Source organism: Coturnix japonica, chromosome 1, assembly GCF_001577835.2.
Source record: "Coturnix japonica isolate 7356 chromosome 1, Coturnix japonica 2.1, whole genome shotgun sequence".
Taxonomy (NCBI): Eukaryota; Metazoa; Chordata; class Aves; order Galliformes; family Phasianidae; genus Coturnix; species Coturnix japonica.
Genome location: NC_029516.1, coordinates 51,216,326 through 51,244,013, shown reverse-complemented (window position 1 = coordinate 51,244,013; position 27,688 = coordinate 51,216,326). Strand labels below are relative to the sequence as shown.

General features: G+C 39.0%; 1 protein-coding gene across 1 annotated transcript in view; it reads left to right on the top strand.

The window, feature by feature from the left end:
• CACNA1C (calcium voltage-gated channel subunit alpha1 C) overlaps nt 1–27,688 on the top strand; it is a 451,547-nt gene that overhangs the window by 295,632 nt on the left and 128,227 nt on the right. Inside the window, exons 8-9 of the mRNA XM_015865321.2 lie at nt 15,907–16,010; nt 21,830–22,002. Coding sequence (XP_015720807.1) covers nt 15,907–16,010; nt 21,830–22,002 — 277 coding nt within the window. The remainder of the gene's footprint in view (nt 1–15,906; nt 16,011–21,829; nt 22,003–27,688) is intronic.

Here is a 27,688-nt window from a genome sequence, read left to right as displayed (position 1 = left end):
GCATTTGCTGGGTTCCCTTAATCTTTTTTCTTTTTTTTTAATCTGAACAGTTTCTGTTCTTTTAGCCTCCCCTAATGGGACTTTCTTTTCATTATTTTTGATCAGTCTGTTACTGTCCTTCAGGGGAAGACTCACTTTTGAGTTAAATAAAGCTTGAACTATGCCATGTCTTGAGAAAGTCTTTCCTGTTCATGTGAAGTCTGCTTTCTGCTTGCAAATCTGTCCACTGACACCTCAGTCCTAAGTGCCTGGTCTCTCCACTCCCTTGCAATTACATAATCATATACATAAATGAAACAGGATACAGAGCAAGTGCAAAACAGAAGGGAATATTGTTGCACTGAGCTGTTCATATTGCTGGGTAATGGAGAGCCTCACCCTGAGTTCTTTTGCACACAGCTTGGCCATTGCAGCTTGAATTCTAGGATGGAGTAATTCTACTTTCTCCACTTGATTATTAGTAACGAGCAACCTCGAGCCTGCCATCGTTTCTAGAATATTGGCTTTGTCCCATGTCATTTGGACAATGCATTAGAAGGCTTCATTGAATCTCTGAAAATAGCACGCAGTGCCTCCAGGGACAGTTTACCTGAGGGCTCTGACTGTAAACTGAAGACTGTATTATTATACATGGTCTAAGGCCAGCTCTGGATCAGATCCATGGCACTAACTTGTCTCTGGAAGAGATGCCTGAACTGGCACATAGCAGATTGACCCCTTCTAATTTAACTGAATAATCCTTGGTAGACTTCCCCAGCCTGTGGGCAAGAAAACACTTTAGTAATCAAAGGCAGCACAGTAGAGCCACCATACAGTAGTGAGACTGAATCAGTCAAAATGTTTCGAAGTATCAGATACCCAAGAACAGCATGGACATTAGATGCAGTGGGTCAGACAGACTGTACTGGAAAAGCCTCCCATCTCTGAATCTGTGAGATAATACTTCCAAGAGTCACTAAATGGAGCTTGAAACTGAAGCTCACAATCAACCTTACAATCCCTGTTGTGGAATTAAAATGGGGAACAAACAGAACAACAAGTATAATTTACTTTGCTAACAACATTGAAACATCTTGTGAGCTTTTCTCATCCCTCTGCAGCCTGTTGCATCCAGTGAGGAAGATGTGAGGAATACAGTGATGGTGCCACAAAGTGGAAGACGTTAAATGCAGAGTTGCAACCAATTTTCACCAGCTGTGTTTTTCCTTATAACGCTTTATTCTTGTAGCGCTTAGGCTTGATTTAGTAAGGCTTTCCGCACAAGAGAATGATCTGATTCTAAGAATATATGTGTCTACGTGTTTCCATGGTGTTTATTCCCCATCCACCCCTATCCCTCCAAGAAAGTGTTGGTTTTTTATTGTTGTGGGGTTGAGGTTTTTTAATCATCTTTTCGGCAGGGTTTGGCATTTTGGATGTGAAAAATTAACAAAGAATAAGCACGCAAGTATGAGCAACCCATCTCTGGGATTGCAGAGTTCTTTTCTTCTCCATCTCCTGTAGCAGTGGTGGGTAAGGGGAGAGGGCCCACAGTTCAGAGCACTGAAGGGCCACAGTATTAATGCCCTGGAAAAGTACAGCCCATGCTCAATTGGTATGAATGCTGACATGAATCTGTTTTCCTTTTTCTCATGAACAACTGCATATGCAACTGTCATGGTTGTCTGTGCTGCTGTGTAACAGCAGTGACTTGCTGTTTGCCACTTGCCTCAAAAACCTACTTCTGCACATTTGCTTTATGCAAAGGCATACTAATTATGTGAAATAAAGATTTCACGAGCCCTTCAGGCCTCAACTTTGGGCTTCTCAGTCCTATTCCTCCATATGAAGAGAAGCTCTCTATTAAAAATAAGCTTTTTAATGGGATGGTTATGGGTGGTGTTAGGGGAGACCCTCTGCCTGGTGCTCCTGCATAGGAAGGACTTCTTTAACAGCCCTGTCATTCTGTTGCCCTTTCTCTGTTCTTTCTTGTTTTGTTCTACCTTAGCCTCTTTCCTAATTGCTGATGTCTAATCACCATGGAGACCTGCCATGTCTTTAATCTTTTATCCCAGAGCTACAAAATTAAAAGCTAAGCTACTGGACACTTCTAAATGACCTAGGAATTTGAGTGCCTCTGTTTGTGGGTGCACTGCTTTGGCCCTATTGACAGTTTTTCAGGATCTGGTGATCCCTGTCTGCTGAAAAAATTGTCTTCAGAGGTGTTATGTTTGGACCTAGATCCACCACACAGATTCACAAATAACAGACTGGTTTATTATTTGGTCCCCAGGAAAGAACAAGACCAGAGAATATGTCCAAGGTCAGAATATAAGTGGTGGTTCAAGAACTTACTATTTGTACTTCTTATGTTTGAATTTGGTTTTGTTTCAGTATCTTGTCTTCAAGACATAAGACAAAACAACCAGTCCTTCCCCAGTCTTACTGTGAATAGTAAGATCTTCCAGCCTGTGCAGAGAATTTGTCCACTAACATTGACTTTCTTCTCTGATTTATGTGGGATTTATGTCTGCACAGAACTTGCAGACCCTCTGATGTGTGGTCATGCCGTCATGTCTGGTTTACCTGTTCTTGTGGATTCCTTTAGAACTATTGTCTTCTAACATATAAACTGCACTCAGACCAGAGGCCTAAAAATGTTTGGGACATCTCCCTGAAGATAGAAAGTGACAAGAATTATAAAATGAAAATTTGGGAGCTCAGTCGGAGGGCTTGTCGCTGCAGAACACCCCCACTTTTTATAGCATATCTAGAAGGAGTCAGACCTGGGCGTTATATTCATCTTATTTACTTAGTATTTCTGCTAAGAATCTCAAGAAAAAGAGAAGGGGGGCCTTGTATTTTTGCATACAGCTGCACCTCATTCAGATTTCCCTATAGTAGTTTCTTCAGTGAATGGGTATGGTGAATTCTAGTGAATGGGTAGCATGCTTATCAGATACTGTGAGGTCCAGATATAAAACATTCTGTTTGAGACTTCTGGGTGTGACTTCACAACCAGAAGCTGGATTCATCATCTAAAATACAGAATGAATTCTCAGCAATATCATAGATTGGGATACTATCTACAAAATAAAGTGGGATACCCAAAGTTGCAAAAAAGAAAAACAAGAAACACTCAACAGTCCCACGTCCCTTTCCTAAAGAAAGTAGAGGTTATGTACAGCTCCCAATACCATTTTTCATTATTTTTTTTTTATAAGGACTTTATTAACGATGTAAATGGATGAACGGTATGCATTTGTGTACTCTTGTGCATGCAGCAGTTGGTGCCCTTCTGATATACTTGCTGTAGAATTGCCTATCAGTCTGCACTGAGATAAATAGAAGCAGTTATAAAATTGCAATACAATAAAACAGGCAGAAAATCCTTTCTGGATAATCAACTGTGCAAATGTAAGTACAAAATAAACAGAGGCAGGAAGGGAAAGCCTAGAATTCTAGGGTGAAATGAAATCTTTAGATTTGGAAACCCACCATCCCAGGGGATATTTCCTACCCTGAAATCAGCATTTTATTCTTTTGGAGTGAATTTCCAAAGCCTTTAAAAGATGAAAAGGTTTTTAAATAGCTAAGCAGTGGTAAGAGATGCAACTGCTGCAGTAGCTTTAGTGAAAGAGCTATGAGCCCAGTGGCTAAATAGCCTCTGGGCTTCTGGATGACTTTTTCAAAGATCAACCTTTTCCTTTTAAAGGGGAACAAGGCAAGACACAAAGCTCTGTGATTTTTGCCTCTGGAGCCCTAAATTCAAATCCCAATTAAGTCACACAAGTCAGAGTAATTTTTGGAGGCCACTACACGCCATTTCTGCAAGTTGCAAATTCACCAAACAAACTGACTTGATGTGTAATCAGCCACGTGAAAGAATGGGAAGCTTTACTGGGTGATGGTCTCTGGTTAGAGATCTGACTTGAGCAGGATGCTGCAGACAGTTAAGTGGCAGAAGTCTTCTCAAAATAGATGTACTGCTCACGATCCTGAAAGAGTGGCACAATAAGAAAGCAAAGATAATGTCACTTTGATTTTAGTTGTTGCATAGGCATGAGACAGGGAAAATGGTCTGACAGCCACCTATATGAACAAGCAAAATGGATCAAGAACAGAAGTATGGAGTTCCAGAGTCAATTTGTGGTAATCCTTGGAGACCTGCTCAGTCTGGGCCTTGTGACTTTAATAAGAGCTCTGACTGGATCAATGTATGGTCTGTTCTTTCCTTGCTGGACTGTATGGCCCAGGCAGTCTCAGTGCAGACAGAGCATAAGGGTGACCTGAGCCACCCTTAAAAAACAAAACATCACCACGCTTTTGAGGGAATAACTTAGAGGGGATTATTATTTACAACCTCAAAGAGCAAAAGATGCAATACAGTGTAGAATGTGAGTTGTTTTATCACTTAACAGTAGTTTCGTAGCAGTATTTCACTTTTGAGTTAAAACAGGCCAAAGAAAAATTTTAAACAAAAATGCATGTATGCAAATGTAAGCTGAGACTCTCCTATATGGAGAGATTTTGGTTTGTCATTAGTGTTCCATTTGTTGTGTTTTAGGAAGTTTGTGTGGAGGTTTTTGAAAGTTGAGTTCCAAAGTGTTATTTTTAAGCTACTATCACTGCTAGAACAGTAACAAAGAAGAGGGGAAATACTCTGGAATCCCCTGGTCAGTTTGTTCTATCTATCATCCTGTAGCTGGAGATATTTTAAATGTGTTTCATGCATCTCTGTTCTCTCTTGCCCTCAAAGATCTCCATGTACTCTGTATACCGAAGGATGAGTTTTGATCTTCCACTGACATAGGTTCAGTTCTCTGCCTTCAGTGAAGTCTGTCAAAAACTCAAATGTTGGCAAAAGGGGATCTGAATTGCTCGTGCAAGTACAGAAACTCAGGACTTCAATGACAGTTATGACATCTCCTGAATGGAATCATAGGATGGCTTGTGTTGGAAGGGACCCCAAAGATCATCAGGTTCCAGCCCACCTGCCACAGACAGGGCGACCAACCTTCAGATCTGGTACTAGACCAGGCTGCCCAGGAATGTCCTGAATCCGCCTGTATTTTCCATGCAGTGCTATAGGTTTTATGGGAAAATGGTTTATGTAGTTGAAACGGGAGAATTGAGATGAATTGGCCTGGTCATGAATGTTGGCAGCCTATCTAGTTTTTTTTGTTTTTGTGGTTTTCTAATTTTGGTTTGGTTGTTGTTTTGTTCACTTGTTTGTGTTGTGTTTCTTTTTTGGATGTTTTGTTTTCATCTGTCTTACATATTAAACCTGGGGAAAAGAGTGAGGTGGCAGAGCAGGAAACTTGTTGGAGCTCAGAATTTAATTGCCTTTGATGAAAGGAATTCTATCTGCGTAGCTAATGTGTTCTGTAGGAGTATCCCTGTATTGCCAGACACTCTGAAGAGATACATAATGGCCTCCAGTTTGTATTTCTGGTTTCCCTCCCTTATTATATTTGCCCACAGAAATTTCCCAGTGGTACTTCTCTTACCAACAGTTAATGTACTGGTGTTATATCAGCAAAATCTGCTTCTTAAATAGTTGATTTGCCGTGGTAATCCACATCTATTTGGAGCATTACTGGTGCTACTAAGTCTTGCAAATCTGTGAAAACAAAACTAAGCAACAGTGTTGTTTACTTCAAATGAAGGGGGAGCTGATCTTCATTTATCTGTTTGGAAATGAAAAATGTGAAGTCAAATGCCAGTGACCTTCAGCATCAGTTGAAGTTGGACTGTGGACTTCTGTGAAGGCTGTTTAAAATTACAGATTTAAGACAACAGTGAGCACACTAAAGCCAATATTTTCCCTACCACTTCTGCAAGCACAAAGTACTGTGCCGTATAACTATGGGATCAGAGAGCATTTTCAGAAGAAATAGCTTGCAGTGGAAAAAGTTCAGCTCAATCATTGTGTGCTACAGACATTTTGACCTGCTGGTATTTGAATGCAAATTTTCATTCTCTTCCTAGGCTCAGCCAGGGACCTCATATTTCCTATAATAGCTCAGTCTGTTAAAGAACAGCCAACTGCAAAAAAACAATGTACACCCAAGCCATAAACAGAAGAAATATGAAGATAGGAACTTACCAAAGAATGAAATATAACATTGTGGAGTCCAGTAGCTATGCACTGGAGGCTAATAAACATAGTGGAAGCATACTATACTGGTAATGTGGGGCTAGATGACTGAAAAATGTTTTATATATATATCTCAGACTTTATACAGACTTTCCAGCTACAAAAGAGCACATATCTACTCAAAGGCAGGGCCAATATTTAATGAGTGATGAATACAGAACTCTGTGATGTTATAAAGAAATAAGCTTGGCAAATTCTGTCGGTAACAGCACACTTCCTGAGTACTATATGGAACAAAAAGCAAAGTTTTCTTCATGTCTTTTATGTTTTCTTCATTGATAGGAATTCATATAGCAAAAAAATGCCATTCCGCTGTGACTGTGTAATTCCAGCCAAGCTCAAATGTCCATTCTACATGTTTTCAGTTTATCTACCATCTAGCAGCTACAGTTGTGAGGTAGTGTTTAAAGATCTCTCCTCTAGCCTCATTCTTGCACAAATTGCAGCAGCCTGGAAGGGCTATTCTGCAAAATTTCTGCTATTACACAGTCTCACTACAAATTTCAAGCCAACCAGGTCATATTTTTTACAGGAGTGCATGCTTTTGTGGCTCCGATATTCAGCCTGGCACTGCGTTCACTTCTTCATAGAGCTATGTGGGAAGCTTGGTCAGTTCTGGATATTTCCACTTCTTATCAGGGAAATTAGACAGCATATCAATGAAAATAATGATGATATCCAAAGTTTTTCTAAAATAACTATTGTTCTCATGGATCAGAGCAGACACTGTAATCAGGTCTCCTTTATTAGTGTCCTAGGATGAGGACATGCAGATCAGATTTGGCATAGCCTTTGTTAACAGGGTTGAAGAAGCAACCTCTGAAGACTCTGCTTCCCTCTTCTTTCTTCTGGATTCATCTTCCATTGCTGCGGTATCTTTGATTCTTTCTCAGGAGTTCTCAATTGCAAATCAATCACTTTCCTTGATGTTTCTGTTATCTTCATCAAGGCAGCCCTATCTCAGTAAACGGCTCCATTCAGCTCCAGCAGTGAATTCTGAACAAATTGCTATTATTTCTAGTTCAGAGTGGAATTTCAGTTTTCTCATTCCATCACCACACAACATACAAAACAACTGAGGTATCAAGGTGCACATAGGAATCTTGAACTATGTAATATTTTTCCCATTGTCCAGGTATGATGACTCTTTCCTACATCAGTTTGTTTTCATCCTACAGTGATCATATATCAGAGTAACTTGGATAAGGCATTCTTTTCACTGTTTTATGATCCCTCTGCAGTTGCCTCCCCCCAGCTCTGCCTTGCCCTTGTCTTGAGGGTACTGTGATAGAAGGTTCTAGCTGTCCATATGGACAAACAAAATTTCCAAAATTATGTGATTGAGGTCAGACAACAACAAAAAAAAGCCTTAAAAACAAGTGCTTGGAGATTACAACACACCTTAAAATTTGCTTTTCTCATAAGTACTTAACACAAACGTAATTGTCAAAAAAAATAACAGTAGCAAAACAATGTGCTTCTCCTTCCTTTGAGTGTCATCAGACTGAGGCCAGTCTCTCCTTTACATCCATCTGACAGTGCCAACAACAAAATATAGAACATTTCAGAACAGTTTTAAAGAGCAACTGTGGGTTAGAGTCCCTTTAAGACTACTAAAATTACAGTTTTTAGAAAGAAATTCTACCCAGAATGAAAGCAAAAGCATCTGGAGTCCTTTGCTTATATTTTTACCCTTTAGAATAAATTTTATTATATTGTCCCCAAGTCCATAAAAGTAAGCCTAGTTTCTTTTTTATTATTATTACTATTCTTAGTGTGTTCTTGCTTATTTGAGAATTGGGGTTTTGTATTTTTTCACCCCTCTTCTTGCTCCTTTCGCCTTGAGTGAACTCTGAGACCTTCAATTCCCACTCATTACCACCTGTCTTAAAGACTCAGTAAGGCAGGAAGTATTTGAGGTTGCGAAGATAAATGATAATGCTTCTCATGGTGCACTAGATTGTCTAGACTGAAATGCTTAAATCTTTTTTGTTTCAAACAATGATTTTGTCATGTCTTAGTCACTATGTATGCAACACTTATAATTTTATAGAGTTTTTTGCCAAAAGATTTCAGAAAATGTGGTCCTTATCATATATTTCTCCTAGTCCTGTTCCCTATCACATTCAAGCAGAGCACTTACGCATTTCAGTTTATTTCTACTGGTACCAATAGTATTGACTATTAACTTTAATGGAATTACTCATATGCTTTAAAATGTGCGCATACATGAGTACTAGATAACAAACCAACCAAGTGAAGACAACTACTCAGATTTCAAATACTGAAGGATCTGCAAGGTAGAATATTCATCCCTAGGGTAATAATGCAATAAATCTAGATCTGCCTTTAAAGACGTATGATGGTTAAATATAATCTTTTGTTCCTTCTGTGAATGGTAGAGTCAGATGGACATGCACTACAAATAGAATCACTTGAGGTGTATGTGGAGACCAGGCAGGGATTTCTGAAGAAAAAAATGTGCTTTATTTACATTTTTATTGACAAGCTACACCGCGGCCTTACAACATTCAGGCTCCAAACGCATCAGCAAACACAGAATCTGAAACTTCAAAATGAAGGCTTCAAGCAGGAAGCTATTTTCATAGACAACAAAGTGTTGCCTGTGCCACTTCTTATTTATGCTGTCTCTTTCTCCACATATTCTCCAATTTTATTTTCCTGTATGGTTACAAGCAAGATTCGGTTTCAGCTAGAGATCTTGCAATTGGCCATAACCATCACATTTGGCTAGCTAATCTCCCGAGGCAGTGATCTGCACAAATTCATTGTAGACTGCAAAGAAAAATAAGTAAATAAATACATAAAATTATTATTTAGGCCAAAATTCCAGATTTGCTGTGCTTTAGTTTTATTGAGTACTTTGCTCCTCTTGATTAATGTCACTCTGTAAAAGGCTATACACTTCATCATAGAAAACTTGAATCATTTGTGTTTGTAAAAGGCAATCATAAAATTCTATAGACATTAAAAATCAATTAGCAATTTATTCAAGAAGTAGAAAGCTAGCCTTGGTACCCTAGCTTACCTGCATTCTGTTAAGTTTCTGCTCTCTAGCATTGTGCACCAAACAAGACAGACTTCAGATTTTTCTTCAGTTGTCCATTCAGCATGAGTGGCGTGTTGCTTTCCAGTGACAGCTGCCCTTCTGTGACAGATTAAACTTTTCCTCTAGATTGAGTTTATCAGTTGTTTTCAAAGACATTTGGCAGAAAATGTATGGGTGTGGGTATGTGAATTGCAAAGTCAGCAGAATTTAATGAATTGTGTCTTCCCCTCCCATTAACTGGATGAAAGATGTCCCGTATGTGCCTGGTGATGCTGAACTATTATGTTAATAGATAATATACCTCTAACATTATACTTGAACTATGGTGCTGTTGAAATGAATTACATACTTGCAAAATGTGCCAGACTATTTTCCTTTAAAAAAAAAAAATATCTCTAAGCAACCAGAATACAACATCTCCTGTGGCTCCAATGTCTTCACCTAGTTCTGAAGAACTGCAAGACATTGGCATTAAAGTGCATTTATAAATACTTTCCAGTCCTTGGCCTTTACCACAAATGTTGGTTGTAATTCTGATTATGAAACTACAAAATCAAAAATTCTGGTGTTACCAGTAGGAGATTATGTTGAAGGTTGCAGCTCTAAGGTCTTAGTAATTATGTATGCTTGAAAAGGAAGAGCAGTTTCACAGTAAACAGTGTCCACCAGACCTTCTCAAAATATGTTGAAATACCCTCTTTTTATCCTGATATAGGGATATGATTTAGCAGAGGGTTGTTAGAGTTAGGGTACTATGGTTAGGCTTTGGTTGGACTTGATGATCTTCGAGGTCTTTTCCACCCTGGGTAATTCTATGATTCTATGATTCTGATGCTGAGCACTTTCTTTGACTTGCAAGAGGGGAAAAAAATGGGAGAAGTAGCAGAATCTGATTCCCTTAGTCTGTTTATAGTGAAGTTGTTCATAGTGAAATTATTTGCCTTGTCCAGAGGGAAAGAACTGACTCCAAATGCATTTGAATTTTAGAGATATGTGTTGCAATTAATGCACTGGGGAATTTCAGTCACCCAGATATCTGCTGGGAAAGCAACATGGCAGGCTGCAAGCAATCCAGGAGACTCCTGGAGTCTGCTGAGGATAACTTCCTGGTCCAGATATTAGACAAACCAACCAGAGGTGAAGTGTTACTGGACCTGGTGTTCACCACTGCAGAGGAGATGATTAAGATAATAGGAGATTAAGGAGATGAGTTTAAGATTTTTAAACTCATCTCATCATTTAATTTTAATTAAGGAGATGAGTTTAAGATAATAGCAGACTGGCCTATAGCAACTATGCTGTGGTTGAGTTTGTGATCTCAAGGAATATGGGCCTGGCAAAGAGCAGAGTCAGGACCCTGAACTTCAGGAGAGCAAAATTCCATCTGTTTAAGGAATTATTGGATGAGATTCCCTGGGAAACTGTCCTTAGGGACACAGGAACTGAACAGAGCTGGCAGCTCTTTAAGAACACCTTTCTGAGGGCACAAGAGCTCTCCAACACCCATCAGAAGAAATCAAGAAGTGATGGCAGGAAACTGACTTGACTGAGAAAGGACATGCTGGTTAAACTGATCAGATAGATAAGAAGGAAATGTACAGACAGTGGAAGCAGGGATGTGTGGCCTGGGAAGAATACAGGGATGCTGTCTGAGCATATAGAGATGGGATCAGGAAAGCCAAGGCACAGATGGAACTGAACTTGTCAAGGAGTCAAGCCATTCTATGATTCCATGATTCCCCAGAATGTATTTTAGCCTAAAGCACCAAAATAGAGATCAAGTCACATGGAAAGTAAACTCTCCTTAATTCTGGTTCTTGTTTAGAAAATAGAACCAAGTCTGTCTCCAGGGACTGTAAATGTGTCCTCTTATTACAGATGTCATGGATGACCAGACAGTAGCTCCATTTATTTATGCTGAGATCTGGCACCTATTATTATTGACCATAATGGACCCTACAGTCACTACAAAACAAAAAAACTAGCCAAAACAATGTTGATGTTAAGAGAGTCATAGCTGCCATTTAGGGAGAAACCACCTCCTGTTGCTTTCAGTCCCAGCAAATAGGTATATTGCAGCAGTCTGGATCTCATCCCAATCACATCAGTGTGTGTTCAGAGCAAAGTTTAATAATTCCTACCTGAGGGACTAAGGTGGGTTCTCCAGAGGCCATTTGCTAAATAAGGAGTCTCTTTTGCAAACGTCTTCCTAGAGGGGACGGAGTTTCAGCCTAATTCAGCTTCTGTAACACCAGTGCCAGTCAACTTCTGCACCTAAATGCTGAGATGAAGATAATTTGTTGTACAGTACCCAGCGAGTCAAGGCAGTATTGTACTTTGTAGGTTAGAAGGCTGAAACATCGTGAGCCTAAATGATGACCCCACAGTGCTAGAGAGGGAATGTAGTGAATCAAGAGAAGGAATCTGAGACCCTGATCTCTGAGGTGCCTCTAAGGAATGATACATCAGCATAAAGAATTGTATCAACTTTCTTACTGTTGGCAGAAGTGAGATATAAAGATAAAGACATGAGCTGTAAAAGGTCAGGCAGTTTAACTTAGCACTTATTTCTGTAAATGACCATTTGTAGATTTACACCAGTGCAGTGCTTCCAGCTAACTTAGAAAGTGTCCCACATGTACTGAAGTTCACACCAGATCACAATTACCTTGAATACTGTAGCTGGAATATTGGCATTCAGACCCATACTGGCTGATAGCCTTTACTCAGACCTGTCAATGTAGATGACCCATTGTTTCTGTTGTGATTCATGTGGCTAATAATAAACACCCCAGTGAGAAATAAGCAGAGAAAGTGCACTCAGTGACCGGAGAGCTAAACTATTTATCAATGGTTGTGCTGTTTGTCCTAGTGGTAACTTGTAAGAGATCCCTTTTCTGTTCACTTTAGACAGGAACACTACATATATATATACACACACACACACACACACATATATATACATATATATATATTCTGCAAACCAGATTTTCTGCACTCAGTAGTGTGTAAATGACAGATCTCCTTTTGATCTCATCCTGACCCTGTGCAGCTTCTCCATTTCAGCAGCATAATTAGGAAAAATCAACTGTACCACCTATGCTATTTTTGCAAATGAAAGCCTCCAGCTGCAGTCAAAAGGACGCACGTACACATACACATGTGATTAATAGCCATGTATTTGCAGAATTATGATATGTCTCCAGAAAGCATTTTTAATCAAACACAGATGTGAGGTATTAATGGTACCTGAATGGAAGCATTGTTCGGTTGTGGCATGTCTATCGTGGATTTCTAGGATGGTTCCACTTCAGAGGAAGCATTTCCAGGTATCTGGAATGATACAATCTTAGCCAAGAATTAAATGTTTCTTGAATGTTGATATGTTACTATTTTCAGTAAGTGTGCTCCTTTTTCCCCCAACTTCTGCCAAGCAGCTTACATTTCTTCATTTCTCTTGGAGAAGTTCTTCTAGAGGAAATAGTAAACTTACAGTGTATTGTCACAATATCAAAGATTATTTATTTGGCTTTACACAGCTTACCAAATACCTAATAACATATCAATTTATCATTTCCTACCACCTGTGTCTCAGTCTCACATTATATGGAATGATCTCACCTTCTGCTTTAAAAAATTAGATGTGAGAGCATCCAACATATGGAGTCCAGCAAGAGATAGACAGTAAATATTCAACTGTCTGCCAAATACTGGTGGTTTCTCTGCTCTTGAGAAGGTACCACTGTCTCTGCCTCTTAGCTTATCCACCATGCCTGGTCACTGAAAAGGAGGTGAAAAACAGACTCCATTACTGTTCAGTTTGAGAAGTCCAAATTGCTCTACTATATCAGGACACAGATTTGCTTTTCAAGACTAATTTGTACCAATGCTAGCTGATAAGAACATTATGCAACTGTGCAGGCAGTAGAAATAGCCAGAGTATGCTATACTGTAGTCATGTACCTTGCCAGGTTGCAAAGGAAGTTTCTTGCCATCTGGAAATTTCTTCATGCTGGAGTAGTACAAAGGGACAATCCTCTCAGTTCTCTACCAGAAATTCTGATATTTGTTATTTAGGATTCATTCAAACCACAGCTTTGAGAAGTTGTAATTTTCCAGCTGATTTTCCAGCTAAAGAAAAATATGGACAAGAGATAAATGCCACATAGCTGAGGCTTTTCTGTCACCATCCATCATAATTAAAGGGAAGTCAAGTCATCAATGTGCCTGTGTAAATTCTTATGGCAGTTTCTCAAAGACATTCGTAACTGTTGTTTGTGTAGGCTGTTTTATATAGATAGTAGCATTCTTGGTAAAAGGGAGAGGATGTTAAGTCTCACTTCTTGACCTACGTCCAGATTAGGTACTTACATTTTGCCTGTATGATTTCTCTGCTGTGATTTTGGGTGAATGTTTGCTCTTATTTTGTACCATGGTGTTATGTTCTCATTAGGCATTGCCGTGTTTCAATTTTGGGTGAATATTTGTTTCTAAGTTGCACCATGGTATTTTGTTCTCTTTAAAGCACTACTGTGTTTCAGAGCCAAGGCATCTACTTTTTGGCCAAGTGGGATGAAAATTGGCTTGTAAGCATAAGGAATAGTTAGTGATATTTCCAAACTAACTGAGCAATTGTACGAAAGTATTCAACTGGAAACTGGGTAATATGCTTAGATAGTGTTAGAAAGAACCTTCTGAAGAGAGGTGTTCCGACCACAAATCTATTAATCCTCTGAAGGAGATGATGAACTCTTTTCATAGAGACAGATTTTGAGGTTGTGTTTTAATGAGTTTCCTCCAGTTATGTCGCAGTTGAAGGAGCCCTGAGACAGAGTTTGGATCGGCCCATTGACTGTGGACTGTTGCCAGACAAGGACTTTAGTGACTGTACTTTAAAAGGAAAATGAATGATGAACTTCCAACCACAAAGAACTGATTACATTAGCGTTACTCTCCTGCCTTGTCTTACTGATGGTCTGAAATCCTCTTCCTGAATTGTTATGAATCTTGAGTCAGATTGCCTCTCCTAATGCGTGTCTCATTGCCCATGTATGGAAGAATATTTCTTCTGTGATCACAACAAATGCTTAGGTTGCAAAGGAGAGAGCATTTCCTAGAAGGAGAGAACAACTCATGATAAAACTTTTAAACACATGCAGAACAAAGGAACCAATGTTTCTTTGAGCCATTTAGGTACTTTAAAGTTTGCAGTTTAAGTTCAGAAATCATTTTAGTGCTACTGAATATGTTAAGCGCCATCTGTTTCTCTAATGATGCTATGTCTGACTCAGGAGATAAGTGTTTATGAAAAGTAAAGAAGAAGGGGCTCTGTTATTTTGATACCATCATGAAAATGAGGTTCTTTCCAAAATTTTGAACTTCAGAGGAGACTTCAAGATAAAATGATGTTTATAGACTACATACTTTTAGCATAAATATCTTAGGTGCTAGAGTTGCTCTACACACAATACAGGCCCAGGTACTAAAATAACAGTCTGCCTGCTTCATTTGCAGATGCTTGTTGTATACTAAAACTAGATCAGTGTTCACACCATTTAATTTACAGTCTCAAATTCTTTCAGTGTTCAGTTGTGTAGTAGTCAGATTTTGAAAGAGGTATTCATGATCAAAGAAAGAAAGAAAGTTTGAGAGAAAGCTTTGGAGAACATTTGACCGGGTTAGAACATGTTGGGCCTTGGAAGGACTTCATTCAAAAGCATACAGCTACTACTCCTGATTGTGGTAAACTGTAAAGATTACAAGATCGTTGTCAGGGAAAGATTAGTATTTCTCCACAGTTACCATGTGCTTCTCTCTAAAGTATGCATGGGAAAAAAAGTGGTCTGGTAACACACTCAAGCAATGCTTAGCAAAAATTAGCAATATTTTCCTGGGAAGAAAACATGCACAGAGGTTAGAACAGAAGCTCGGAAGTCATCAACTGGGCCCATGTTCTGCTCTGGGTAAATTCCAGAAAGTGATAGACTGCAGCTTCAATTATACTAGACATCAGCCTACATTAATCGTTGCCTGTAAGGAAACAGCCAGAAAAAAAAAGCAATCAAAGGAAAGGTTGCACCATTAAGAACATACAGAAACACTTGCTATGATCATGTGTAAATCAACCACAGGCTCTGTTTACAAACCTTTCCATCTGTTCCTTTGCTTATTCATTTCTGCTTTCCCTCTCTGTCTTCTAACTTTCCTTCATCTTTCCAGATGCAGGACGCTATGGGCTATGAGTTACCATGGGTGTATTTTGTCAGTCTGGTCATCTTTGGATCCTTTTTCGTTCTAAATCTGGTACTTGGTGTGTTGAGCGGGTAAGCTGACAGTTTTGGTGTCCTTTTTCCAATGCTACAGGGCAAGACTCCATAATAAGGGTTCTTCCCTGTCACCAGGATTCTTTTGGATGGATTAAAAATCTGAATCCAAGGAAGCTTTCACATCAGCCTTCAAAAAACTTGGCCAAGTATTTAAACTTTGCAAATAACAATACAGGTAATGAAAGAGGTGTGTTTCTCTGATGGAAATTCAATATCAGGGCATCCAAAATCGCGACTACCGCCCTTCCATAAATTTCCAGAAAATTTATTATTGAAAATCTTACTGCTGGTGACTTGGGATCTCTTTGGCTGGAGCCTTGCAGTGCTCAGAAACTGAGCTTGTCTCACTAATTATCATTCCACTCTTCCAGGTCAATGATGCCATAGGAAGGGACTGGCCCTGGATCTATTTTGTTACACTAATCATCATAGGGTCATTTTTTGTACTTAACTTGGTTCTCGGTGTACTTAGCGGGTAAGCAGTACCAGGAAAATGTTTTATTACTGTTTATTTTTTAAAATTTGTATTTTTATTCCTACTCTGTTGTTATTGAGACAACGGACAATGGCGGGTTGATCTCTGGAACCTTAGTAGAAAGCCTGGGCTATTGCTGTGCAAATGGCAAAACATGGCCTTCGTAATCTAGAAACTGTCATTTAAAAAAAACTAAGGGAAAAAAAAGAAAAGAAATACAAGACAACTCTGCCTGTAACATATTCCTCTACCTGAAATCTCTACCCATACTCTCTGGGAAGAGGCCAACACTATGTTCCCCTGTTAAACTGCCTGCAGGTAAAATATACCATTCACCACAGAATAAGGGGATTACAGTAAAATCTCTGGAAGAGTCATTGGGACTGAAGGAAGAATGAGACTATGAGACAAATCCCTTCACAGCTGTGGGATGAGATTCCTACCAAATTATGTCTTCTCACATGAGAAGTTCTCACATTGCTTAATATCTCTAAAGCACAGCCTAATGGGACACTTTTCCCTGGAGTGTGCCTTGCATACATTTTTTCATTAATAAGCACATTTCAGTTGTGTGCATTACAAGCCCAGAATTATTCAGAAAGAAAAGATCATTTCCCTCTGACTTTTTCTAAGGAGGAGCAGAGAAGCAGGAGAATTTCTTCTAGTGTTTAAATATCCCTAAAACTTCTAGCTGTATCTCAGTTCTGCAGTATAACCCTCACTGCAAAGCATCATTTTGGTAGATTTGATTAAAAGCAATTGATATTGCCCCCAGGAGTTAAAAGCTTTATTACCCCTGGGGAGCTGGTTAATGAAGCCAGTGAACATTTCTCTCTAGATTTTTTTTAAGATCTCCCAGATTTAGGCTTCAAATACCGTATTTGGGAATGACTGGATGCCTACAGCCATTCCATGCAAATGGATAACTATGATACAAGGGCTTTTGTGCATCCTTTTCTTCACTGTTTCTAGCACTGTGCCTCCTTCAATGAGCTCTGAATGAATTTGGTCAGAGCCAGTACTTGTCTGAGCAGGCAGCCCTTAAGTCTCCTGTCCTTTGATCATAAAACGTGCCAAATCTTCTCCTAACAGGAGAGAGGACTTGATGCTTCACATAAGTTACATTCTCAGTGTGACAGAAGCATAGGAAGGGTAGTAGTAGGACTAGAGAAGAAGATTTTCCTTTGATCATCCTGGGAAGAGACAGGTAATAGCAGATCTACTTGAAGGGTCTTCATTACTCCATTGAAGGTTACATGCAGCTAAGACAGCTGCTACAAACTGAAGAGTTTCTAAGTAGTGAATGGAGAGGGAGAAAATCCCCAGTAATGAAGTGTGAGGCAATAGTCTGCATTTGGATTTCTGGAGAGTGATATTCTAGGTACAATTTTAAAACGTAAGTTCCTTCTTTCTCCACGTGGATACTTTGATCAGCAGGTAAGGATCAGCATTAAAGGAAGATGACCACCTGACAGTGGGTAAGCAGTCTATAGTATCAGAGATGCACTCAAGGACCACATAAGATGGTGGTTAAAGACTATATAGTATCTGATTGGATAAACAGTGCCTGTGAGCCCAGCCTGAGGACTGCATATTGTTGAAGCAGCGCTGATTCAATTTACCAACACTTGGATTTGTGTACATAAGTGGAAAATTACATTTCCTCTCTCTTTCATTTTTCAACCAAAGAAAGTGTTTTGGGACCTGGATGCCCCATCTCCTGAGATACTGCCGCTAGACCACCACAGCTAGTGGTGAGAGATGAAAACAGTCTGCAGGGAGAACTGAAATTAAAGATGAAGTTCACCTTGTTTATGCTGTGAGTCACTCTTCATGGCTGTGTTCACAGTATTGTGACAGCTGCACTGTTTCTGCAATTTTCTTTTTTTCCCAACTGGAGAAAAGTAAAAAGAAACTGAACTATTTGCATCCATGGAGGGGAAAAAAAAAATAAAGAAAAGAAAAAAGAAATGATGGCAGAAATGTTCTAAATTTTCTTTGGTCTAAATAAGCAGTTCTTAAACAATTAACTTTCTAAAGCAATTCTAAATTCTGCTGAGTTGCAAAGTGTCTTCACTTTGCAGGTTCAGCTTTTTTTAATAAACTTGCTGTTAGTCTGTTCTGTGTAGATGATCCACCTGTCTGTTCTGTGTAGGTACAAAGCAATATTCCTGGGCATCTTTGTAGATCCGTTCTGAGCATCTCTGATTTATCCCTATTTATCTATATCAGGAATGTTAACAAGCATGTTGTGTAGGTAGACTTCATCAGTGATAGATTGGCTTGGTTTTTTTAATCACTTCTGAATACATAAGTGTAATTAATTATACTCACAAAGACGCTTTGATTGCACCTGCAAAATCAAATGCTGAGTTCTGTTCTGCCTGCAGATCTCATCTGTAATACATTTTTCCTCAGTGTTTTACCCATTCATAATTCTTCTAGTGAATTTACTAATCACATGTTAAGCTACATAGTATGACAGAGTTATCATTATCTTCCTGTCTTGACTGAGCATATATTAAAACTCTTGTATTCCAAAGGAAATATCCAGCCAGCAGATCATACAATTGACCTTCTCAAGCCAAGAAAAAAGGTGTCCACAGCACTACTGAGAGTAGTGAAAATACTGCTACAGGTCTTCTGAGAGCAGAGATATTTGCTTCTGTGTTATTTGTTTCAGTTGATTAGTGATGGAAAAAATGACAGTGTGGGCTCAACTTTCAGACCTTCATGAGGAAGCATATAGATTCTTATTTATTTTATAGTTTGCTTATCATTGATCCAAATCCCGGGACACAGTCCAAACAGTAAGTTTTCTAAAGCAAACAGAAGGCCAGAGAACAGCCATTTCTTCTGCTCTGAGAAGATCCTGGAAGCCCATTAGACTGCTTCTGATTCTCTTCCCAATAAAGAAGAGATCAGAGTGGCTGGCTGTGCTTGTAGCTCCTCCTGGAAGCAGCGGGAACAGTATTCCTGACCTTTCAGGACTCTTCCTATTCTAATCCCTCTTCCAACCCTTTCTAATCATAGAATCATAGAATGGCTTGGGTTGGAAGGAACCTCAAGGATCAACAAGCTCCAAACCCCCTGCCACAGGCAGGGCCACCAACCTCCTTATCCAATTCTAGAACAGGCTAGATCCTCATTGTACCTGTCAGCGTGGGCCTGAAGCCTTATTCTGCACTAAGCAAGAGGTCTGAACTGCTAGAATTCAGCTGTTCCACAACGCCTCTCAATGTGAGAATTCATGCTAAGATCAGGTGGTTCTGCTAGCCTCTGCTGACCTTATCCTGACATTGTATTTATTTATTTATTCATTTTTGAGAAGGCCACCTCCAGGCTCAAGATGGCACCTCTGTCAGAAAGCTTATTGGCTATTTGGAAGCTTGGCGTCCCCACTGAAACTGCAAACAATGAACATTTACTACCAGCTGCGATGGTGGCAGAGGTACTGTGCACACCTGCCTCCAATAGGAGCTGGACTGAGGTCACCAACTCATTTCACATAGAACAGTAAATGACCATGGGTAATAATTCTTCATTGTGAACTACGTTTGCCCAAGTACAGGCTGGCATTCTACATGGCAAGTGGTTGGAATTGCATTAGCAGTTTCCTGAGCCACCTGTTCTCAATAGTTTAATGTTAGCAGAGCGTGGAAATTGAGATAATTTAAATAAGTTGTCTTCTTTGGAGAATCGTATGAAAATTGGAATACCATACATTGTACAAAGGAAAGAGGAAGGTAAACCTTTTAGACTAAAGGATCAAAATATTTTCAGTTGTGCCATTGAAAAGCTAGTAACAAATTAACTTCTATGCATTCAACATACTAACATGCTAAAATCTTGCTTCAGTTTAGTCGTCTCTTCTCCCAGCCCAAGTCCCAGTTGAGGGAGACAGTGCATGGGGCTGGCAAGACCCAAGCAGGCTCGCAACTGAGATATATCTAATTAAGTGACCCAGTTCAGTGCACAGAAAAATCTCTTTATGCAAACTTTGTTATTTCATGATATTCCTCACACTGCAGTTTCTTAAGCTGCCTCTTGCAAGTTATATACATATAAACACAAGCAGTTCTCAGTTGGAGTTGAGAGCCCATTCCCTTTCAAAACTGCTTCTAGAGACTCCAAAATACAAGTTTATGACCCAATTATTGGAATACTGGAATTTGAGTTTTCAAACTGGTTTAATAACGCATAGCTTCGTTTGGTGATTTATGTTTTATTGGGTTTTTTTCTTTCTTTTTTTTTTTATTTTTATTTCTTTTTTTTTTTTTTTTAAGAGTTAATTCATTGATTTGAATGAGGTACAGTGCAAGGCCCAGAAAAAACATATTATTGAAGCAGCAAAATATAGTTGGTATTGATTAGATTTTTAAAAAATATTTTTTAGAGGTTTTGTTACTGTTGGGGTCATTCTTGCCCATTACTTGGGTCATTACTTGGCAGTAGGCTTTTCTGCCTTACAGCTGTTTGGTCCCAGGGTTGGCTTCTTTGGGCCTAAGAAGCCACTGATTCTCTTCCTCATTTCCACCTTCTTTATCACTGACCCAAGAGACATGTGGCAAGCACTGTGACAGGAGTGAGGATCACACAGGCTTTTTTTGTCACAAACTTCATCTTTAAGTGAAGACATCTTACTTTAATTCTGATGCTGTGCTGGTTTTCTGAACAGCTCATAACATAAAAAAACCTGATCCAAAGACAGTGAATGGAAATCTTTCAGTGGGTTTTGACCTGACAGGAGGGAAGTACTATGGCGTCATTACTGGAAACTAAGGACACTTCATGGGACACTCATTAATTTTTGGGTAGGATTTTCATAGACCTAGTATTACTTCAGTAAAGTTAGTGGTAAGTCTCCTGTTTGTTTTTTGGGAATAAGCCTAAGGACAAACATTAGGAGGTAGATTGGCATTTCTAGGAGAAAAAAACAAAACAGGATAGTATAGATGTATCTGACATACAGGAAGAAATGGCACAGCAGATGAGAAGAAGGCAAAGCAAACATCCTGGATCATAGCTAAGCAACATTAAATTCTTGTTGCTCTGCCCTCTGTACATTTCCAATAGTGGTCTTCCATCAAGTAATCAGATGTCTACTCTGTTTCACTTTCTGGCATTACTGCTTAGATTTGTCTACTCATCTTGAGATTTGAAAAATGTTTCATTTCAGAGAATAGACCTGAATATCAAATGCCTACAATAAAACACTGAGATCTAAATTTTCAAATATAGTGTCCACTCCCATGAGTGAAATTGCACATAATTAACTGTGTACAGAATTGTGAGTATCATTACTTACACTTACAATTAGTGCCATTTAGTTGTGATTATACCTATAATCTTATGGACAGATTGAGACCTGGCTGAAAATTAGAGCCACTGTCTTACTCTCCAGATGTCAGATTATTGTCAAACAGTTCATCATTGTATCAAGTTGGCCACTATTCACATAAGATATTCATGGATAAGTGTTGGAGAATATCAAGTGATAAAAAATGTTAGAAGGTATATGGTATTGTACATAAGCACCACATGTGAGTTTTACTTGAATTATCAAACAAATCTGAGAATGAAAAGATTAAAAACGGTAATTGTGTTCTCCAAAGCATCAGTAAAAATGTGGTTGCTCCAACTGTATCACAAATGTACATAGCGAGGATATTCTTTCCCATCTGTCCTGAAAGAATAGAGAAGGCTGGGTGTACTACATAGGTTATGGATAATTTCTGATGGAAATCGATCTAACTCACTGTTTTTCAATCTCTTCCTCTCCCTTGACCCACATCCTGTTCCTCCCTCCCTTTTGCTAGGGAATTTTCCAAGGAAAGAGAGAAGGCTAAGGCTCGTGGAGATTTCCAGAAGTTACGAGAAAAGCAACAGCTAGAGGAGGATTTGAAGGGCTATTTAGACTGGATAACTCAAGCAGAAGATATTGACCCAGAAAATGAAGATGAAGGCATGGATGAGGAGAAGCCTCGAAACAGTAAGCAATTTTCTTCTGTCCATCTTTCTCTGCTTTTAGCAAGGGAGCCTATGCCCACCTGCTCCAATCCTGCTGAGATTGCCTATAGGGCAGAGCAAGTTCTTCCTGAGGCTCTCACTATGCTTATATGTGATCCAAGTGAAATACATGTTGGAATATGTTGGAGGGAGAAATATGTGTAAAAGAATTGATATTGTTCTGCTGATCCTCAGTTTCTTGTCTGTAGTACTGAAATTAGAACCTAATATTAAACAGAAAAAAGATCAATACTTGCTGTTAGAAGTTTACTACTGTGGTAAGTTTTAAAATATACATCTGTCTCCTATTCATTTATTTAATTGAAGTTCAGTGTTGCAGACTGTTGACACATGGTTAATTACTTTGAAAGCAAAGGTTTCTAGGCTAAGCAATGCCACAGTATGGGAGAAGGGCCAAGTCAACCCTGTTGTACATTAAGTGGGCCATCTGTGGCTCCATTGAAATGACTGGAGTTGCATTTGCTTTTGCCAGGCTGGAATTTAGCTTTCTGACATTTCTTGCAAAGGAATTACCTCCTTTTCTTCTGTTTTGGAGCTGAGAATATGTTTGTACAAAGTGAGAATATGCCAGTTCTTTCTTCTTATTAGAACAATGGGTTTGAAGAAAGATTCCTTACATTTAACTACCTTAGCTCTATGTTCTAACTCCACCTTATCTTTTACCAGTATCTGAATCACTTCAGAAACATCTAGCAGTTGTCATCATAGGTCATACCTAATTTCCATCATACCTGGGAAATATCAGTGTTTGAACCTTTAGGCTAATGGAGATGGGGGCTACTTTTAGTTTTCCTTACTTAAGTCTGCATTATCCGAACTTAATTTTGGAAGAGAAGACGTTTCTCTATAGCTCCCTGGTTAACATATAAGCAAAATCCATGGGGTGATCAGATCAAAGCCATACATGTCCAGGAGGACTGGACATTGGAAAGTTAATCCTATGCAAAAAAAGCAAGAGTTGTATCAGATTCTTATGATCTTTGAGGAGACTGAATAATATGCCCTGTAGTTGTCAGAACACTTTCAGAAAAATAAATAAATAAATAAATAAAACGTAAGAAAAGGAAGAAAGAAAGAAAGAAAAGAAAGAAAGAAAAGAAAGAAAAGAAAGAAAGAAAGAAAGAAAGAAAGAAAGAAAAGAAAAAGAAAAGAAAAAAGAAAAAGAAAAAGAAAAGAAAAAGAAAAAGAAAAAGGAAAAAGAACAAAAGAGAAAGAGTAAAGAGAAAGGAGAAAGAAAAAGAAAAAGAAAGAAACTTGTGGGGGTCATTAATATCAAGTCATATCTATGATATCTAAGTGTCTGGATTTGTGGGGGTCACTGGGGACACTTGCTCATAATTCCCCAGGACATGTTACTTTTATGTTGGTGCCTTCATAGGAATTACAGCTTTTATCATTTAACCTCAGTAATCTCTCAGTAATTATTTTTTTATTCATGGCCAAAATTTGCTCTCCTGTGGAATACAATATATGGAAGATCATGTCTGGCGACCCCATTTCATTTCTTTGTAGACATAGTTCAATATTAAGAAAAAAGCGCCACTGTAATGGATAGTGCTTGATATCCTCATATGGCATTGGAGTGGAGAAGCTGATTGGTGGGTCATTGAAGTTACCAGGAGGCTTTCCCTTTACTTCTATGGGAAGTTCCGCCTACAGGCATGCCTGGTAAAGAAAATTGTTGCCAGAGAGGTAGGTACTGTGATAAGAACCTGCCAGGGCTACTTTCTAATTTGAGCTTTTTCCTTTTTAATGAACATAAAATTAATTATGCTTTGGTAAAAGTGTTTTGGGATAGGACAGATGTAGATTCGTGGCATTCATTGCAGTGTGGTGAGGTCAGTCCAAATTGGAGCTAACAAACTCCTTTTCTGTGTAGTGATAGTAAGAACAGGAAGATTTAATCTCCAGCTTCCTTTCAGTTCTTGTTGGGATTAATAAAGTGAGTTTTGTAAGAAAGGGCTTATAAAACCAGATGTAATATTACATCTGACAGTTTCTCAAGAGCTTCTCACAGTTGCCTGTTAATGATAGAATTATGCACTATTAGCAAATTTCTTACCTGTTTCTTTTCCAAACTGTTTATGCAGCTTCTTAAGTGCCATTGGTTCTAAGTATCATGCAGGGACAGCGGTGTTAACCAGCCCCTACTACATAATATATAATTTCTCTTCACCTTAATCAGTTTTTACTACATGACAGACCAGACTTGCAAACAGGTGTCTACAGTGTCTAGTGGTGTATCATAGCATTATACCTTTGTTGACAGTAATTGCTCAGAATGTGAAGGAAAGCTGTGTCCACAGCTTGGCCATGTACAAGGGAAAAGTCATGCTAAGAAGTCTCTGAAGAACAGAATACCAAAAGCTATTCTAATGCTCAGACTGAGCATTAAGGAACATTGCTTTACTATGGAGCATGATCAGATGCTGGAAAAGGCTTCTTTGGAAGGTGGTTAATACCTTGTGTCTGTCATGTTCAAGAGCCATTTGGACAATGCCCTCAATAACATGCCTTAACTCAATGATCTTTGAAGTCCCCTTCCAACTTTGCTAGTCTATACTATTCTATACTGTTTGGTGCTGTACCTTGGCCTCCTTCCTGACAAAGGCATTTTTAACATTGGAAGTAATGGGTCTTCATGTTGCCTTCCTCTGATGTAGAAGCCAATAGCACTGAATATGAAAGGTAAAAAGCAACATCAGGTTTCCCATTTCCAGCCCCAACCCTCAAGCCAATAAAGATACCTTGATGCTTGCCCCCACCTAGCAGAGTTGAGGAGTTTGTATTCTGGTTGTTCATATTTCATAAATCACATTCATTTTTTCTTTTCTAGTAGGCTGTTGTATATACTTTTGTTCAATTGCAGGTATCACATTGTTTAAGCTCTATTGTATTTCCTGATACTTCTGAATTTCAGTCTTTATTCACGTGACAATTGCTACTCCATTTTTAAAGTTTAGACTTCCTAAGGTGTCATATTCACTTCATTTTTTGACATGCTTGACTGTCATGCTTCATCCACCACAAAGAGGCAGAAACTCCAGGTACACTTACTGTACCTGCCTATTTGGCCCCATTCAGTGTGGCCTCAAACACCGCCAGAGATGGGGCACCCACAGCTTCTCTGGACAGCCTGTGCCAGGCCCTCAGTACAGTCTGAGTGAATAATTGCCGCCTAATATCTAACCTGAATCTCCCCTCTTGTGGTTTAAAACCCACTCCCCCTTCTCTTATCACCCTCAGACTGTAATTTTTTTTAGAACAGTCCATTAAATACTGGAAGAGCACAGTGAGTTATCCCCAAAACTTTCTTTCTCCAGGCTGATCAACCCTTCTCTTTAGTTGCCTTTGCTTTGGTTATATTATGCTGATGCTTAGGAGATTTAGGTTACGGATAGTGACTCACATCATTATTTTGAAGAAGTCATGCTAATTTTTACTTCCTCAATTTCCCATTGGAAATTGTATGCAAGTTTGGGGAGGTTTTGTTTGTTTGTTTGTTTTAGTAAAAATATACTTATTAAAGTAAAATCTCAGCTAATATAAATCTGCAACTCTGAGAATCAGCAGTTTACACCATCTGTGCTCTTACCCAGGTACTATACCTAAACTGAATCATCCCAAACACAGAGAACATATGTTTTCAGTCTCTTCTCTGTCCTTGGCTGAAGAGGCCAGTTTTTCTGCCTTCATACCCTGAAAAGAGAACTGCCAGCCTAAGAACTGCCTCCTGTAGAACAGAGAACGGGAGGAAGAGGGGAAGAGAACTGCACTTGCATCGCCTTTGGTTTGACTGCCTTTGTCAGTATTTTGGGAACCATAGGTTACATTTTGTATATTCCATTGCTTTCCTGAAGATGTTTAATCTTGCCATATTATTTTGACACTGGGTGTTTACAGCCCTTAATGAAATGCTTGCACTGCAGCAAGAGATTCCCCAGTAGAAGAGAGGGTGAGAAAAGAAGGTGGCAGCAGCCAAACCTGGACAGTCTGTGTAGCCTTTAGCGGATGTTTTCTGTGGCAGAAGTCTTAGCATTCTTCTAAGGCAGTTCTATACCAGTCATAGCACATTCACTGAAGTGCATTCACAGAGTGGTCTGAATTCATCTTATATGTTTTGGGAACTGTATGTTGAAGGCAGTTCTTTTTACTTGTTGTTCGAATATATGCTTTTTCTATTTTGGAAAGTATGAGATGGGAAATGTGAAAAGGCTCCTAGAGGCTATTTGTGTTCATGGTTTTCTCCTATGCTATTTCCCTGGTGTGCCTCCTGCAAGAGGAAAGAAATACCATAAATTTGACAGAGGAGAGGAACACATGTCATGGCACAAAGCACTTACTGAATTTCAAAATTACATGATAGTGAAGAGAATCATCCCTCCTGTTGCCACAGCAACTGGAAATTTGCCCTTTTTTATTTTTCCTGAGTGTGGTCTGCCGTACATCTGCGTCGCTGTGGGCAGGAACAGGAAACCTCAATCCAACCCAGATTCTCCTCCTATTGAAGTTAATTGGCAAAATTCACACTGACTGCACTAGGGTCAGTAAAAAGCTGTGAATGGGCAAGGAAAAGCAATTTGATGTTTCTGACTGCTCAGATTTTGCCCTCCCTCTGTTTCACTATGTTTCAGTCCTATTTGGTGTTGCTGCCTGCCATGTGAGCACAGCCACATTAATATCTAAAGGAGTAACAGAGCTTGCTGTTTGGCCTGGAGTTTGGTAATAAAGCCTTTCTTTGATTCAGGAATACTCATTCTTCCAGTTAAGTCATATCTAAGGTAGTACTGTAAACTCAAGGGCTGCTTTGCAAGTAGCTTACCCTACAAAAAAAGTCTGAATCCTAATCATACTCCAGGGCTCTATTGCAATGGAACTGATTACTGTAAATAATCAGATTTTCATGCAGCGCAGCAGTAAAAACACAGCAAGTCAGTGTGTTGCCTATCAAAACATATAGCAAAATTTCAGTACATTGAATAATGAAAGATGCAGGGGGGAAAGGCTTGACGGTATGTGCAAATTTATGCCTTAACTCAAGTAGAAATATAAAAATGCACAGTGGAAGTTGATGAAGTTGAGAAATACAGGAAAATTCTAAAATTCTTAAAAATCTAAGCTGTTAAAAAAGAATAATCTCAGTTTCTACTTTCAGAGCAGTTATTCCAGTATGTTGGTGACCTTTGGAAATATTTACTAGCATCTCTATTTTTAGGTGGGCTGCAGATTTTGTCTTACTCATCCAGTCGCTGTTTCTTGTGAACAGCACTATGTTTTCATGGTAGTATTTAATCTCAGTTTTATGAGAGCCTTCCCTAAGAGAAAATGGTTTTGAAACAGGGAGGAAGTTTTCAGGTGCCAAGTAAAACTTTTAGAAGAAATAGGGATCCTATGGACCATTAGAGACTTCAGAAAATCTTTGTCTTTCATGCTTTGTGCTTCTGAATTCTGAGCCAGAAGTAAGAACAGCATAGTTGAGCTGATGCTTGGTTCAAACAGAAAATAAAAAGAAAGGAAAAGAATTCAAGAACTCTAGAAACAGTAGACTCAATAATTTCAATTGAAACAGGGCTTAATTCCCAAGAGCTCTAATAGCACATAGTTTGACTCTATTTCACAACAGAAATAAAAGCATGACCACCTTCTCT